At 38.6% G+C, this 13,534-nt stretch overlaps 1 protein-coding gene across 1 annotated transcript in view; it reads left to right on the top strand.

The window, feature by feature from the left end:
• pofut2 (protein O-fucosyltransferase 2) overlaps window positions 1-13,077 on the top strand; it is a 28,751-nt gene extending 15,674 nt beyond the window's left edge. Inside the window, exons 7-9 of the mRNA XM_062068729.1 lie at window positions 7,272-7,452; window positions 7,575-7,698; window positions 12,094-13,077. Of these exons, the coding sequence (XP_061924713.1) occupies window positions 7,272-7,452; window positions 7,575-7,698; window positions 12,094-12,247 (459 nt within the window). The 3' untranslated portion in view covers window positions 12,248-13,077. The remainder of the gene's footprint in view (window positions 1-7,271; window positions 7,453-7,574; window positions 7,699-12,093) is intronic.
• The last annotated feature ends 457 nt before the right edge of the window (window positions 13,078-13,534 follow it).

The raw sequence follows: 13,534 nt of genomic DNA, 5'->3' as shown, positions 1-13,534 counted from the left end.
TTACCCCATTAATTTGAGCGAGGATGAAAGATTCGTGGATGAGGAACGTGAGAGTGAAGGACTAGAGTGCAGTGCAGGACGTATCTTTTTTCGCTCTGACCGTAACTTAGGTACAAGCTGGCTCATTGGATTCCACACTCTCTCCTTTTTCTATTGTAGATCACAGATTTGTATTTTAAACCACCTGGGATACTATATCCTCTTGAAAATGAGAGTCGAGAACGCGAAATGGACATTCACAGTGACTGAACATGTAAATACACAGTTAATATTTTTTAGCTTGGCGAAGCTAAAAAAATAGAAGCTAACCTAGCTACGTAGCCAACGTGATAGCATCAGTCTCAAATGCAGATAGAAACTAAATAAAAAAAACCCTGACTGGAAGGATAGACAGAAGATCAACAATACTATTAAACCATGAACATGTAAATACACGGTTAATATTTTTCAGCTTGGCGAAGCTAAAAAAAAATAGAAGCTAACCTAGCCACGTAGCCAACGTGATAGCATCAGTCTCAAATGCAGATAGAAACTAAATAAAAAAAACCCTGACTGGAAGGATAGACAGAAGATCAACAATACTATTAAACCATGAACATGTAAATACACGGTTAATATTTTTCAGCTTGGCGAAGCTAAAAAAAATAGAAGCTAACTTAGATGCGGCGGCGGGCGTTGTACGCTTTTGATGACACCCCGGCCGCCATCAGAGTCGGCAAGAAACATATATTTCCCCAAAGTTACGTACGTGACATGCACATATCGACACGCACGTACGGGCAAGCGATCAAATGTTTGGAAGCCAAAGCTGTACTCACTGTAGTGCGTCTGCTATCCTGCTCAAAACACAACACAACCTCCTGGTGTTGCTGTTGCTGTAGTCCGCCGCTCCACCGATCTCACCTACAACTTTCTTCTTTGCAGTCTCCATTGTTCATTAAACAAATTGCAAAAGATTCACCAACACAGATGTCCACAATACTGTGGAATTTTGTGGAAGAAAACAGAAGTATTTGAATTGGGTCCAAACACTTCCCTTGCCCTCGTGACGTCACGCGCATACGTCATCATACATAGACCTTTTCAAGCGCAAGTTTCCTGGGAAGTTTAAAATGTCACTTTATAAGTTAACCCGGCCGTATTGGCATGTGTTGCAATGTTAAGATTTCATCATTGATATATAAACTATCAGACTGCGTGGTCGCTAGTAGTGGCTTTCAGTAGGCCTTTAATGCCTGATAATATTATTTATCATTATTATAATATTATTGTCATTTCCATTAAGAAAGTGTTGACTATTATTGTTATTTTTTCCCCTGGTCTTTAGTATTCCCTTTTTTAGTTTTGCCGCGTACCACGTTTGCTGCCGGCGTTGCTGTCACGCCAAATTTCTTCCCCCTACAAAAACCTCCCCCCCCCCCATTTACTTCCGGGGTCATTTCCTCTTACGTCATTTCCTCTTACGTCATTGACAGCGATGGATAGCACTTCGGCTTTGACTGCCCGTCGCTGGAAGGATACTTCGTCTTTGACAGCTGCTGGAATCTGAAGAAATCCATTATTGTTTTTTTTTGTACAGGCGCAAAACAGGACAGTTAAGGACCCCCGGCAACTTTGTGACTTTATTGGACGCAGCCCCGGAAGTAAATGAGGGGGAGGGGGGGGGGGGGGGGGCTTTTGTAGGGGGGAAGAAATTTGTCATGACAGCTGCAGCGGTGCCTGATGAATAATTGCCTGTTTCAAAAAGTGCTGCTCCTTTTTCCTATGTGGGTAACAACATTTAACTATGTATATATATTTACCAATTGCAGGCATGTGATTTTTCCGTCTAAAGTCGGAATTACGTCTTTTTTAATCTCGGTAAGAAAAAAAAAATTATCTTCCCTTTTTCCGTTTTTTTTTCCGACCCTAAATCAAGATTGGAGACGTAGTTTATATTACGCCGTAGTTGATTGGTCGATATGTTCCTTGTGACCAATCAGGACATCTGTTATGAATGATGACGTTAATAACGTCATCATTCATAATGGTTATTATGGCCATTTTCCATATGTAAACGATGTCGGTTCTCGAGAGAAAGGACGCTTTACGAGTAAAAGAAATTGATAAACATGTCAAAAATAAGTTTGGATGGGACTGGATGGAAAGGGAAATCACTGATACTGTTGGGAAGAAGGAAGTTACCACTTTGTTCGGTGATGTTACTCGGAAAATCGATGGTCCCGGAAAGGTTTTGTGCACGTGGTGTCATGATAATATTGACTATGGATCACCAGGTTTCAAGGCTTTGGAAGTACATGCGCAACGCCAAAAACATATGAAACACCAAAAACATATGAAACAACAAAAACATATGAAACAACAAAAACATATGAAACAACAAAAACATATGAAACAACAAAAACATATGAAACGCCAAAAACATATGAAACAACAAAAACATATGAAACGCCAAAAACATATGAAACAACAAAAACATATGAAACACCAAAAACATATGAAACAACAAAAACATATGAAACAACAAAAACATATGAAACAACAAAAACATATGAAACGCCAAAAACATATGAAACACCAAAAACATATGAAACAACAAAAACATATGAAACAACAAAAACATATGAAACAACAAAAACATATGAAACGCCAAAAACATATGAAACGCCAAAAACATATGAAACAACAAAAACATATGAAACAACAAAAACATATGAAACAACAAAAACATATGAAACACCAAAAACATATGAAATACCAAAAACATATGAAACAACAAAAACATATGAAACAACAAAAACATATGAAACGCCAAAAACATATGAAACAACAAAAACATATGAAACAACAAAAACATATGAAACAACAAAAACATATGAAACGCCAAAAACATATGAAACGCCAAAAACATATGAAACAACAAAAACATATGAAACAACAAAAACATATGAAACGCCAAAAACATATGAAACAACAAAAACATATGAAACAACAAAAACATATGAAACAACAAAAACATATGAAACGCCAAAAACATATGAAACAACAAAAACATATGAAACACCAAAAACATATGAAACAACAAAAACATATGAAACAACAAAAACATATGAAACAACAAAAACATATGAAACGCCAAAAACATATGAAACACCAAAAACATATGAAACAACAAAAACATATGAAACAACAAAAACATATGAAACAACAAAAACATATGAAACAACAAAAACATATGAAACGCCAAAAACATATGAAACGCCAAAAACATATGAAACAACAAAAACATATGAAACAACAAAAACATATGAAACAACAAAAACATATGAAACGCCAAAAACATATGAAACACCAAAAACATATGAAACAACAAAAACATATGAAACAACAAAAACATATGAAACGCCAAAAACATATGAAACGCCAAAAACATATGAAACAACAAAAACATATGAAACAACAAAAACATATGAAACAACAAAAACATATGAAACACCAAAAACATATGAAATACCAAAAACATATGAAACAACAAAAACATATGAAACAACAAAAACATATGAAACGCCAAAAACATATGAAACAACAAAAACATATGAAACAACAAAAACATATGAAACAACAAAAACATATGAAACGCCAAAAACATATGAAACGCCAAAAACATATGAAACAACAAAAACATATGAAACAACAAAAACATATGAAACAACAAAAACATATGAAACAACAAAAACATATGAAACGCCAAAAACATATGAAACACCAAAAACATATGAAACAACAAAAACATATGAAACAACAAAAACATATGAAACGCCAAAAACATATGAAACGCCAAAAACATATGAAACAACAAAAACATATGAAACAACAAAAACATATGAAACAACAAAAACATATGAAACACCAAAAACATATGAAATACCAAAAACATATGAAACAACAAAAACATATGAAACAACAAAAACATATGAAACGCCAAAAACATATGAAACAACAAAAACATATGAAACAACAAAAACATATGAAACAACAAAAACATATGAAACGCCAAAAACATATGAAACGCCAAAAACATATGAAACAACAAAAACATATGAAACAACAAAAACATATGAAACGCCAAAAACATTTGAAACAACTTGAAGCAAGGAAAACTAACTTTTCACTCGCTGCTACTTTTGGATGTCAACCGAAAGTGACATGGAGAGGAAAGATCCACCCACTTCAGTTGCAGACAGGGTTGTTAATAATGAGGTAAGCTAAAAAAATATTTGCTTGCGAAATACGCATGTTTGTTTTAAATATTAACCAATTATTGCTTAGCGAAATATAAATGGGTTTTTCTAAAAATAAAAAGCCACGTGAAAATATATTATGAAATGACAGAAAATCAAAGAGTCGCATTATTGATTCCAGTTAACAATTTATTTGAAATAAATGTGCATATAATACTATTTTGTAATATGAAGTTCTTATGTAGTCTGTTGAAACTATTGTCAGTGGTGTAACAATCTTGAAGGTCAATATTTTCACACTTGTTTCATGCAATATGTCAGTGTCCTCACATTAGTATTATTTCCTATTTTCAAATAGGAGTAAACAATACTAAACATGTTGAATTATTTTCATAAATTTATATCCTATTTTGGCGAAAAGAATGAAATGTTTACATTTGGTATTTTGTTATATTTATCCAAAAATCCAAAAAAGAAGCTACAACAGCAGAGACCAAAAGGAAAATGCAGGCTGCTCAGAAATGTGCAAGGAAAGCTCATGTTGGAGCTCTCCGAGGAAGCTAATGTGTGAAGTGAACTGAAGTGAAGTAATGTGGTAATACTGTAAATAAAGTGTAGATAATAACACTGATCAATGTGGATGTGAAATGAACACAAGATGTAAATATTAGTGACTAAATAGTGTTGGGACTGAACCATATACAGTCATTCATTAGGATCATTGGCTTATGTATGTTCTATTAATGATGTTTTCATGTCTTTAAACACTCAAATATTTTCTTCAAATGGTGCTGTCTTTGTTCATTTTAGCATGTTAAATTGGTGAAAAACCAGGAGCTGGCTGGGGGCCTTCGTCCCCCAGACCCTCGGAAATTTTTTCATTGTGGTCAAATCACATGCCTGCAATTGGTTCAACCGCCACCCGCCCGAATCTATTTAAAATCTATTTTTTTCGTCATGCATCCGCCCGACCCGCGGACACAACCGCGGACTCGGCGGTTGTGTCCGCAAACCGCGCATCTCTACAATGGAAGGTATTGTGTCAGCACCCTGAGCTTAGTTGACCTCCCAGAAGGACTCTACAACAGAGAAGTAGGAATTTACAATGCAACATTTAAAAATGAGCTGATTATGATAACTGCCGTCCAGTTGGTACATTTTGGGTCATTATCACATTTCTGAGTATCTTTTGCGGGTGTGACTCTAAATTGCAATTGCAAGTCTAAGACATTAGATGGCAGTAGTGTATCGTTTATGCTGTGTTGGTCACTTCAGTCTTTGCTGTCTGTTGTGCACTACAAGGTGTTGTACTGTAAATATTGTACTTACGACGCACCTGCTCTTTGATTGTAACGAGCATCTCAATTATAGTTTTCATTAACAAATTTGAAGGTTTTGAAATGACCTTGTAAAATTGCTAATGCTAATCTGTAGCATAATGTTTATTAGCATCAAGGTAGCACAGGTAAAGTGGAGCGTTACTTAACTTATGTTGGAGCGTTTTTTAAGACATTTCTTTGTTGGCATTAAAAGTTGTAACATTACCTGGAGGTGGTTTGGCTGGAGTGATTGCCAAGTGTCGAAGTGCAAAGAGCCGGCCAGCGGGCGTAAAGTCACACACAACCCAGGTACTGAAGCCGTTAGATTTTGCACGAATTGGTTGGTGCCAAGAAAGTACCGGATAAGGTACCCATCCCTAGTCAGAATTCACTGGACGAGAGATCCTGGCTCACTGTCTTTGTTTTATGTCTATGAATGTTCTCATTCATTCTGGTCATTGTCCTCTCAGGGCATTCAATCAACTAGATCTGACCAATCTAAGACTAGAAGTCACCATTATAAGTCCAAGACTAGATCTGACCATCTAAGACTAGAAGGACCATTATAAGTCTAAGACTAGATCTGACCAATCTAAGTCTAAAACTAGATGGGACCAATCTAAGACTGAATGTGACCAATCTAAGTCTAAGACTGGATGTGACCAATCTAAGTCTAAGACTGGATGTGACCAATCTAAGACTGGATGTGACCAATCTAAGACTGAATGTGACCAATCTAAGACTGAATGTGACCAATCTAAGACTGAATGTGACCAATTTAAGACTGAATGTGACCAATCTGAGACTGGATGTGACCAATCTAAGACTGGATGTGACCAATCTAAGACTGAATGTGACCAATCTAAGACTGAATGTGACCAATCTAAGACTGAATGTGACCAATTTAAGACTGAATGTGACCAATCTGAGACTGGATGTGACCAATCTAAGACTGAATGTGACCAATCTAAGACTGAATGTGACCAATCTAAGACTGGATGTGACCAATCTAAGTCTAAGACTAGATGTGACCAGTCTAAGTCTAAGACTGGATGTGACCAGTTTAAGTCTAAGACTAGATGTGACACGTCTAAGTCTAAGACTAGATGTGACCAATCTAAGTCTATGATCATGAAGTGACGAAGTGTACTCGGATGAGAGTCCAAACGTCTTCAAAGACAAACCAAACAGTCCAGTTGCGATGGATTGAATGCCCTGAGAGGTGTCTTGGTTTTAGTTTAATTCATTGGGGGTCTTTCAAGTTCTTCCAAGCATGCCTCTATTGACCTGGCCTTGTGCACCAGGGCTCAGTCATGCTAGAACAGAAAAGAGACTAACTCAAACGGTCTTTACAAACAAGAAGAATTATTGTGAAAATTCAAGGTTTCTGTCCCCAAGTAATTTGGTGTATTTCCACTGGACCATGTACTACATATACCACGTACCTACACATGAAGGCCTGGACCAAACCAAATATTCACTGAGGTCATGTTTTAAAAATAAGCCTTAGAACAGGGTTCTTCAATTAAAGTTGTCCAAGGGCCAGAAGTGATGAATTGTTTCAGTCAAAATGGTTATCAAACAGTCATACTGTTAACTTAGTAGAAGTCATGGTAAACACATGCTAGCCCGAACAAAGTGTATGGTAGTGACGGAATAACCGGGGGCCACAAATTGGTGAAAGCCTGATTTCCATCATTGCCCCTGATAGGCTAAGCTGGGAACTGCCAAAGGCGGCCCCTATCTCGGAGTCCACTTGCGGCGAAAGGATTTCATATGGGGCCACAGAGAGGACGTACCCAGCCTGAAGGGGGCAGTCAAGAACATCCGAAGCCTTATGAAGAAGCACAAGTTGGACAAAGTGTTTGTGGCGACAGACGCAGATGAGGAAGGTGAGGACATGACAGAACATTTGGACTTTGTATCCTATAGACTTACTCTAACAACTTCAAATGAAACCACTGGGAATTCCACATCTGGCAGAAGAAGACGCTCACTCGTGTAATCTCTGCAGAAGTGAAGGAGATGAAGAGGTGGTTGCCGGAGATGGTGAGATTTGAAGCATCCAAGGAGGATCTGGAGCTCTTTAAAGATGGAGGAGTGGCCATCATTGATCAGTGGATTTGTGCCCATGCAAGGTAAGGACAGTAGTCTGGATGTAGTCTATGCCAGGTAAGGACAGTAGTCTGGATGTAGTCTATGCCAGGTAAGGACAGTAGTCTGGATGTAGTCTATGCAAGGTAAGGGCAGTAGTCTGGATGTAGTCTATACAAGGTAAGGACAGTAGTCTGGATGTAGTCTATGCAAGGTAAGGGCAGTAGTCTGGATGTAGTCTATACAAGGTAAGGACAGTAGTCTGGATGTAGTCTATGCAAGGTAAGGACAGTAGTCTGGATGTAGTCTATACAAGGTAAGGACAGTAGTCTGGATGTAGTCTATGTTAGGTAAGGACAGTAGTCTGGATGTAGTCTATACAAGGTAAGGACAGTAGTCTGGATATAGTCTATGCCAGGTAAGGACAGTAGTCTGGATGTAGTCTATGCAAGGTAAGGGCAGTAGTCTGGATGTAGTCTATACAAGGTAAGGACAGTAGTCTGGATATAGTCTATGCCAGGTAAGGACAGTAGTCTGGATGTAGTCTATGCAAGGTAAGGACAGTAGTCTGGATGTAGTCTATGCAAGGTAAGGGCAGTAGTCTGGATGTAGTCTATGCCAGGTAAGGACAGTAGTCTGGATGTAGTCTATGCAAGGTAAGGACAGTAGTCTGGATGTAGTCTATGCCAGGTAAGGACAGTAGTCTGGATGTAGTCTATGCAAGGTAAGGACAGTAGTCTGGATGTAGTCTATGCCAGGTAAGGACAGTAGTCTGGATGTAGTCTATGCCAGGTAAGGACAGTAGTCTGGATGTAGTCTATGCAAGGTAAGGACAGTAGTCTGGATGTAGTCTATGTTAGGTAAGGACAGTAGTCTGGATGTAGTCTATGCCAGGTAAGGACAGTAGTCTGGATGTAGTCTATGCAAGGTAAGGACAGTAGTCTGGATGTAGACTATGCAAGGTAAGGACAGTAGTCTGGATGTAGTCTATGCAAGGTAAGGACAGTAGTCTGGATGTAGTCTATGCCAGGTAAGGACAGTAGTCTGGATGTAGTCTATGCCAGGTAAGGACAGTAGTCTGGATGTAGTCTATGCAAGGTAAGGACAGTAGTCTGGATGTAGTCTATGCCAGGTAAGGACAGTAGTCTGGATGTAGTCTATGCCAGGTAAGGACAGTAGTCTGGATGTAGTCTATGCAAGGTAAGGACAGTAGTCTGGATGTAGTCTATGTTAGGTAAGGACAGTAGTCTGGATGTAGTCTATGCCAGGTAAGGACAGTAGTCTGGATGTAGTCTATGCAAGGTAAGGACAGTAGTCTGGATGTAGTCTATGCAAGGTAAGGACAGTAGTCTGGATGTAGTCTATGCAAGGTAAGGACAGTAGTCTGGATGTAGTCTATGCAAGGTAAGGACAGTAGTCTGGATGTAGTCTATGCCAGGTAAGGACAGTAGTCTGGATGTAGTCTATGCCAGTTAAGGACAGTAGTCTGGATGTAGTCTATGCAAGGTAAGGACAGTAGTCTGGATGTAGTCTATGCCAGTTAAGGACAGTAGTCTGGATGTAGTCTATGTTAGGTAAGGACAGTAGTCTGGATGTAGTCTATGCCAGGTAAGGACAGTAGTCTGGATGTAGTCTATGCAAGGTAAGGACAGTAGTCTGGATGTAGTCTATGCAAGGTAAGGACAGTAGTCTGGATGTAGTCTATGTTAGGTAAGGACAGTAGTCTGGATGTAGTCTATGCCAGGTAAGGACAGTAGTCTGGATGTAGTCTATGCAAGGTAAGGACAGTAGTTTGGATGTAGACTATGCAAGGTAAGGACAGTAGTCTGGATGTAGTCTATGCAAGGTAAGGACAGTAGTCTGGATGTAGTCTATGCCAGGTAAGGACAGTAGTCTGGATGTAGTCTATGCCAGGTAAGGACAGTAGTCTGGATGTAGTCTATGCAAGGTAAGGACAGTAGTCTGGATGTAGTCTATGTTAGGTAAGGACAGTAGTCTGGATGTAGTCTATGCCAGGTAAGGACAGTAGTCTGGATGTAGTCTATGCAAGGTAAGGACAGTAGTCTGGATGTAGTCTATGCAAGGTAAGGACAGTAGTCTGGATGTAGTCTATGCAAGGTAAGGACAGTAGTCTGGATGTAGTCTATGCAAGGTAAGGACAGTAGTCTGGATGTAGTCTATGCCAGGTAAGGACAGTAGTCTGGATGTAGTCTATGCCAGTTAAGGACAGTAGTCTGGATGTAGTCTATGCAAGGTAAGGACAGTAGTCTGGATGTAGTCTATGCAAGGTAAGGACAGTAGTCTGGATGTAGTCTATGCCAGTTAAGGACAGTAGTCTGGATGTAGTCTATGTTAGGTAAGGACAGTAGTCTGGATGTAGTCTATGTTAGGTAAGGACAGTAGTCTGGATATAGTCTATGCCAGGTAAGGACAGTAGTCTGGATGTAGTCTATGCAAGGTAAGGACAGTAGTCTGGATGTAGTCTATGCCAGGTAAGGACAGTAGTCTGGATGTAGTCTATGCCAGTTAAGGACAGTAGTCTGGATGTAGTCTATGCAAGGTAAGGACAGTAGTCTGGATGTAGTCTATGCAAGGTAAGGACAGTAGTCTGGATGTAGTCTATGCCAGTTAAGGACAGTAGTCTGGATGTAGTCTATGCAAGGTAAGGACAGTAGTCTGGATGTAGTCTATGCAAGGTAAGGACAGTAGTCTGGATGTAGTCTATGCCAGTTAAGGACAGTAGTCTGGATGTAGTCTATGCAAGGTAAGGACAGTAGTCTGGATGTAGTCTATGCAAGGTAAGGACAGTAGTCTGGATGTAGTCTATGCAAGGTAAGGACAGTAGTCTGGATGTAGTCTATGCCAGTTAAGGACAGTAGTCTGGATGTAGTCTATGCAAGGTAAGGACAGTAGTCTGGATGTAGTCTATGCAAGGTAAGGACAGTAGTCTGGATGTAGTCTATGCCAGTTAAGGACAGTAGTCTGGATGTAGTCTATGCAAGGTAAGGACAGTAGTCTGGATGTAGTCTATGCAAGGTAAGGACAGTAGTCTGGATGTAGTCTATGCCAGTTAAGGACAGTAGTCTGGATGTAGTCTATGCAAGGTAAGGACAGTAGTCTGGATGTAGTCTATGCAAGGTAAGGACAGTAGTCTGGATGTAGTCTATGCCAGGTAAGGACAGTAGTCTGGATGTAGTCTATGCCAGTTAAGGACAGTAGTCTGGATGTAGTCTATGCAAGGTAAGGACAGTAGTCTGGATGTAGTCTATGCAAGGTAAGGACAGTAGTCTGGATGTAGTCTATGCCAGTTAAGGACAGTAGTCTGGATGTAGTCTATGCCAGGTAAGGACAGTAGTCTGGATGTAGTCTATGCCAGGTAAGGACAGTAGTCTGGATGTAGTCTATGCCAGTTAAGGACAGTAGTCTGGATGTAGTCTATGCCAGGTAAGGACAGTAGTCTGGATGTAGTCTATGCAAGGTAAGGACAGTAGTCTGGATGTAGTCTATGTTAGGTAAGGACAGTAGTCTGGATGTAGTCTATGCCAGGTAAGGACAGTAGTCTGGATGTAGTCTATGCAAGGTAAGGACAGTAGTCTGGATGTAGACTATGCAAGGTAAGGACAGTAGTCTGGATGTAGTCTATGCAAGGTAAGGACAGTAGTCTGGATGTAGTCTATGCCAGGTAAGGACAGTAGTCTGGATGTAGTCTATGCCAGGTAAGGACAGTATTCTGGATGTAGTCTATGCAAGGTAAGGACAGTAGTCTGGATGTAGTCTATGTTAGGTAAGGACAGTAGTCTGGATGTAGTCTATGCCAGGTAAGGACAGTAGTCTGGATGTAGTCTATGCAAGGTAAGGACAGTAGTCTGGATGTAGTCTATGCAAGGTAAGGACAGTAGTCAGGATGTAGTCTATGCAAGGTAAGGACAGTAGTCTGGATGTAGTCTATGCAAGGTAAGGACAGTAGTCTGGATGTAGTCTATGCCAGTTAAGGACAGTAGTCTGGATGTAGTCTATGTTAGGTAAGGACAGTAGTCTGGATGTAGTCTATGCCAGTTAAGGACAGTAGTCTGGATGTAGTCTATGCCAGTTAAGGACAGTAGTCTGGATGTAGTCTATGCAAGGTAAGGACAGTAGTCTGGATGTAGTCTATGTTAGGTAAGGACAGTAGTCTGGATGTAGTCTATGCCAGTTAAGGACAGTAGTTAGTTTAGTTGATATCACGTCCAGCTCTAATAAAGCAGACTATCATTCATCAATTCTGGATCCCTGGCTTTGGAAGGTGTTGAACTTCAAAGTCTACAGAGGATGAAATCCTTATTTCCCTGTGATGGTATTGCACAATGTGACATATTGCACACTGCATACGTAGAATGATGACTTTTAGTTAAGAACACAGTCACATGTCATCTTTTCTCTCTTTCTATTGCTTCATCCAGATTCTTCGTGGGAACATCCGTGTCCACGTTCTCCTTCCGTATCCACGAAGAGCGAGAAATCCTTGGTTTTAATCCCAAAGCCACGTACAATCGTTTGTGCGGGGACGCAGAGAAGGAGTGCGAGCAGCCCACTCACTGGAAGATAGTTTACTGACGTCACTTTGCATTCTCTTCATACACACAAGTGCCAACAACAGTGTTACTCTAAGGTATGCCACTACAACTCTTCATAGTTACAAGGTGGGCACCTTTCACAGGTGTTAGGAGTCGGGTGCCAAAACCTGTAATGACTTCTTTTTTAAAGTCACCAAACACAGTACATAGCCCCACATTGTAGGCCCCCATACACAAGACTCCTTATAAGGGAACTGCTGCACCTTTCTTACAATGTTGTCTATCATTCACAATAATGATAGAAGACCAGCACACATGCTTTTCTTTTTTGATGCATTCTAACTCCTAAATAAAGGCTACCAAGAGTCAACTAACAATAGAGCCAATGAGTGTCGCCCTTTTCCGCCTCTAGAAACATCCATCAATGTTTTATATACACGCTGTAATTACATATGTCATGTAGTAACATTCATAATAATATGTAATATATACATGATGTAAGTATATATGTCATGTAGTAACATTCATAATAATATGTAATATATACATGATGTAAGTATATATGTCATGTAGTAACATTCATAATAACATGTAATATATACATGATGTAAGTATATATGTAATGTAGTAACATTCATAATAACATGTCGTATATACATGATGTAAGTATATATGTCATGTAGTAACATTCATAATAACATGTAATATATACATGATGTAAGTATATATGTCATGTAGTAACATTCATAATAACATGTAATATATACATGATGTAAGTATATATGTCATGTAGTAACATTCATAATAACATGTAATATATACATGATGTAAGTATATATGTCATGTAGTAACATTCATAATAACATGTCATATATACATGATGTAAGTATATATGTCATGTAGTAACATTCATAATAACATGTCGTATATACATGATGTAAGTATATATGTCATGTAGTAACATTCATAATAACATGTAATATATACATGATGTAAGTATATATGTCATGTAGTAACATTCATAATAACATGTAATATATACATGATGTAAGTATATATGTCATGTAGTAACATTCATAATAACATGTAATATATACATGATGTAAGTATATATGTCATGTAGTAACATTCATAATAACATGTCATATATACATGATGTAAGTATATATGTCATGTAGTAACATTCATAATAACATGTAATATATACATGATGTAAGTATATATGTAATGTAGTAACATTCATAATAACATGTCGTATATACATGATGTAAGTATATATGTCATGTAGTAACATTCATAATAACATGTAATATATACATGATGTAAG

The sequence above is a fragment of the Entelurus aequoreus genome, linkage group LG14 (assembly GCF_033978785.1).
Source record: "Entelurus aequoreus isolate RoL-2023_Sb linkage group LG14, RoL_Eaeq_v1.1, whole genome shotgun sequence".
In the NCBI taxonomy this organism is placed as follows: Eukaryota; Metazoa; Chordata; class Actinopteri; order Syngnathiformes; family Syngnathidae; genus Entelurus; species Entelurus aequoreus.
The sequence above is the reverse complement of the archived record's forward strand: the minus strand, read 5'-3'. Positions and strand labels throughout refer to the sequence as shown.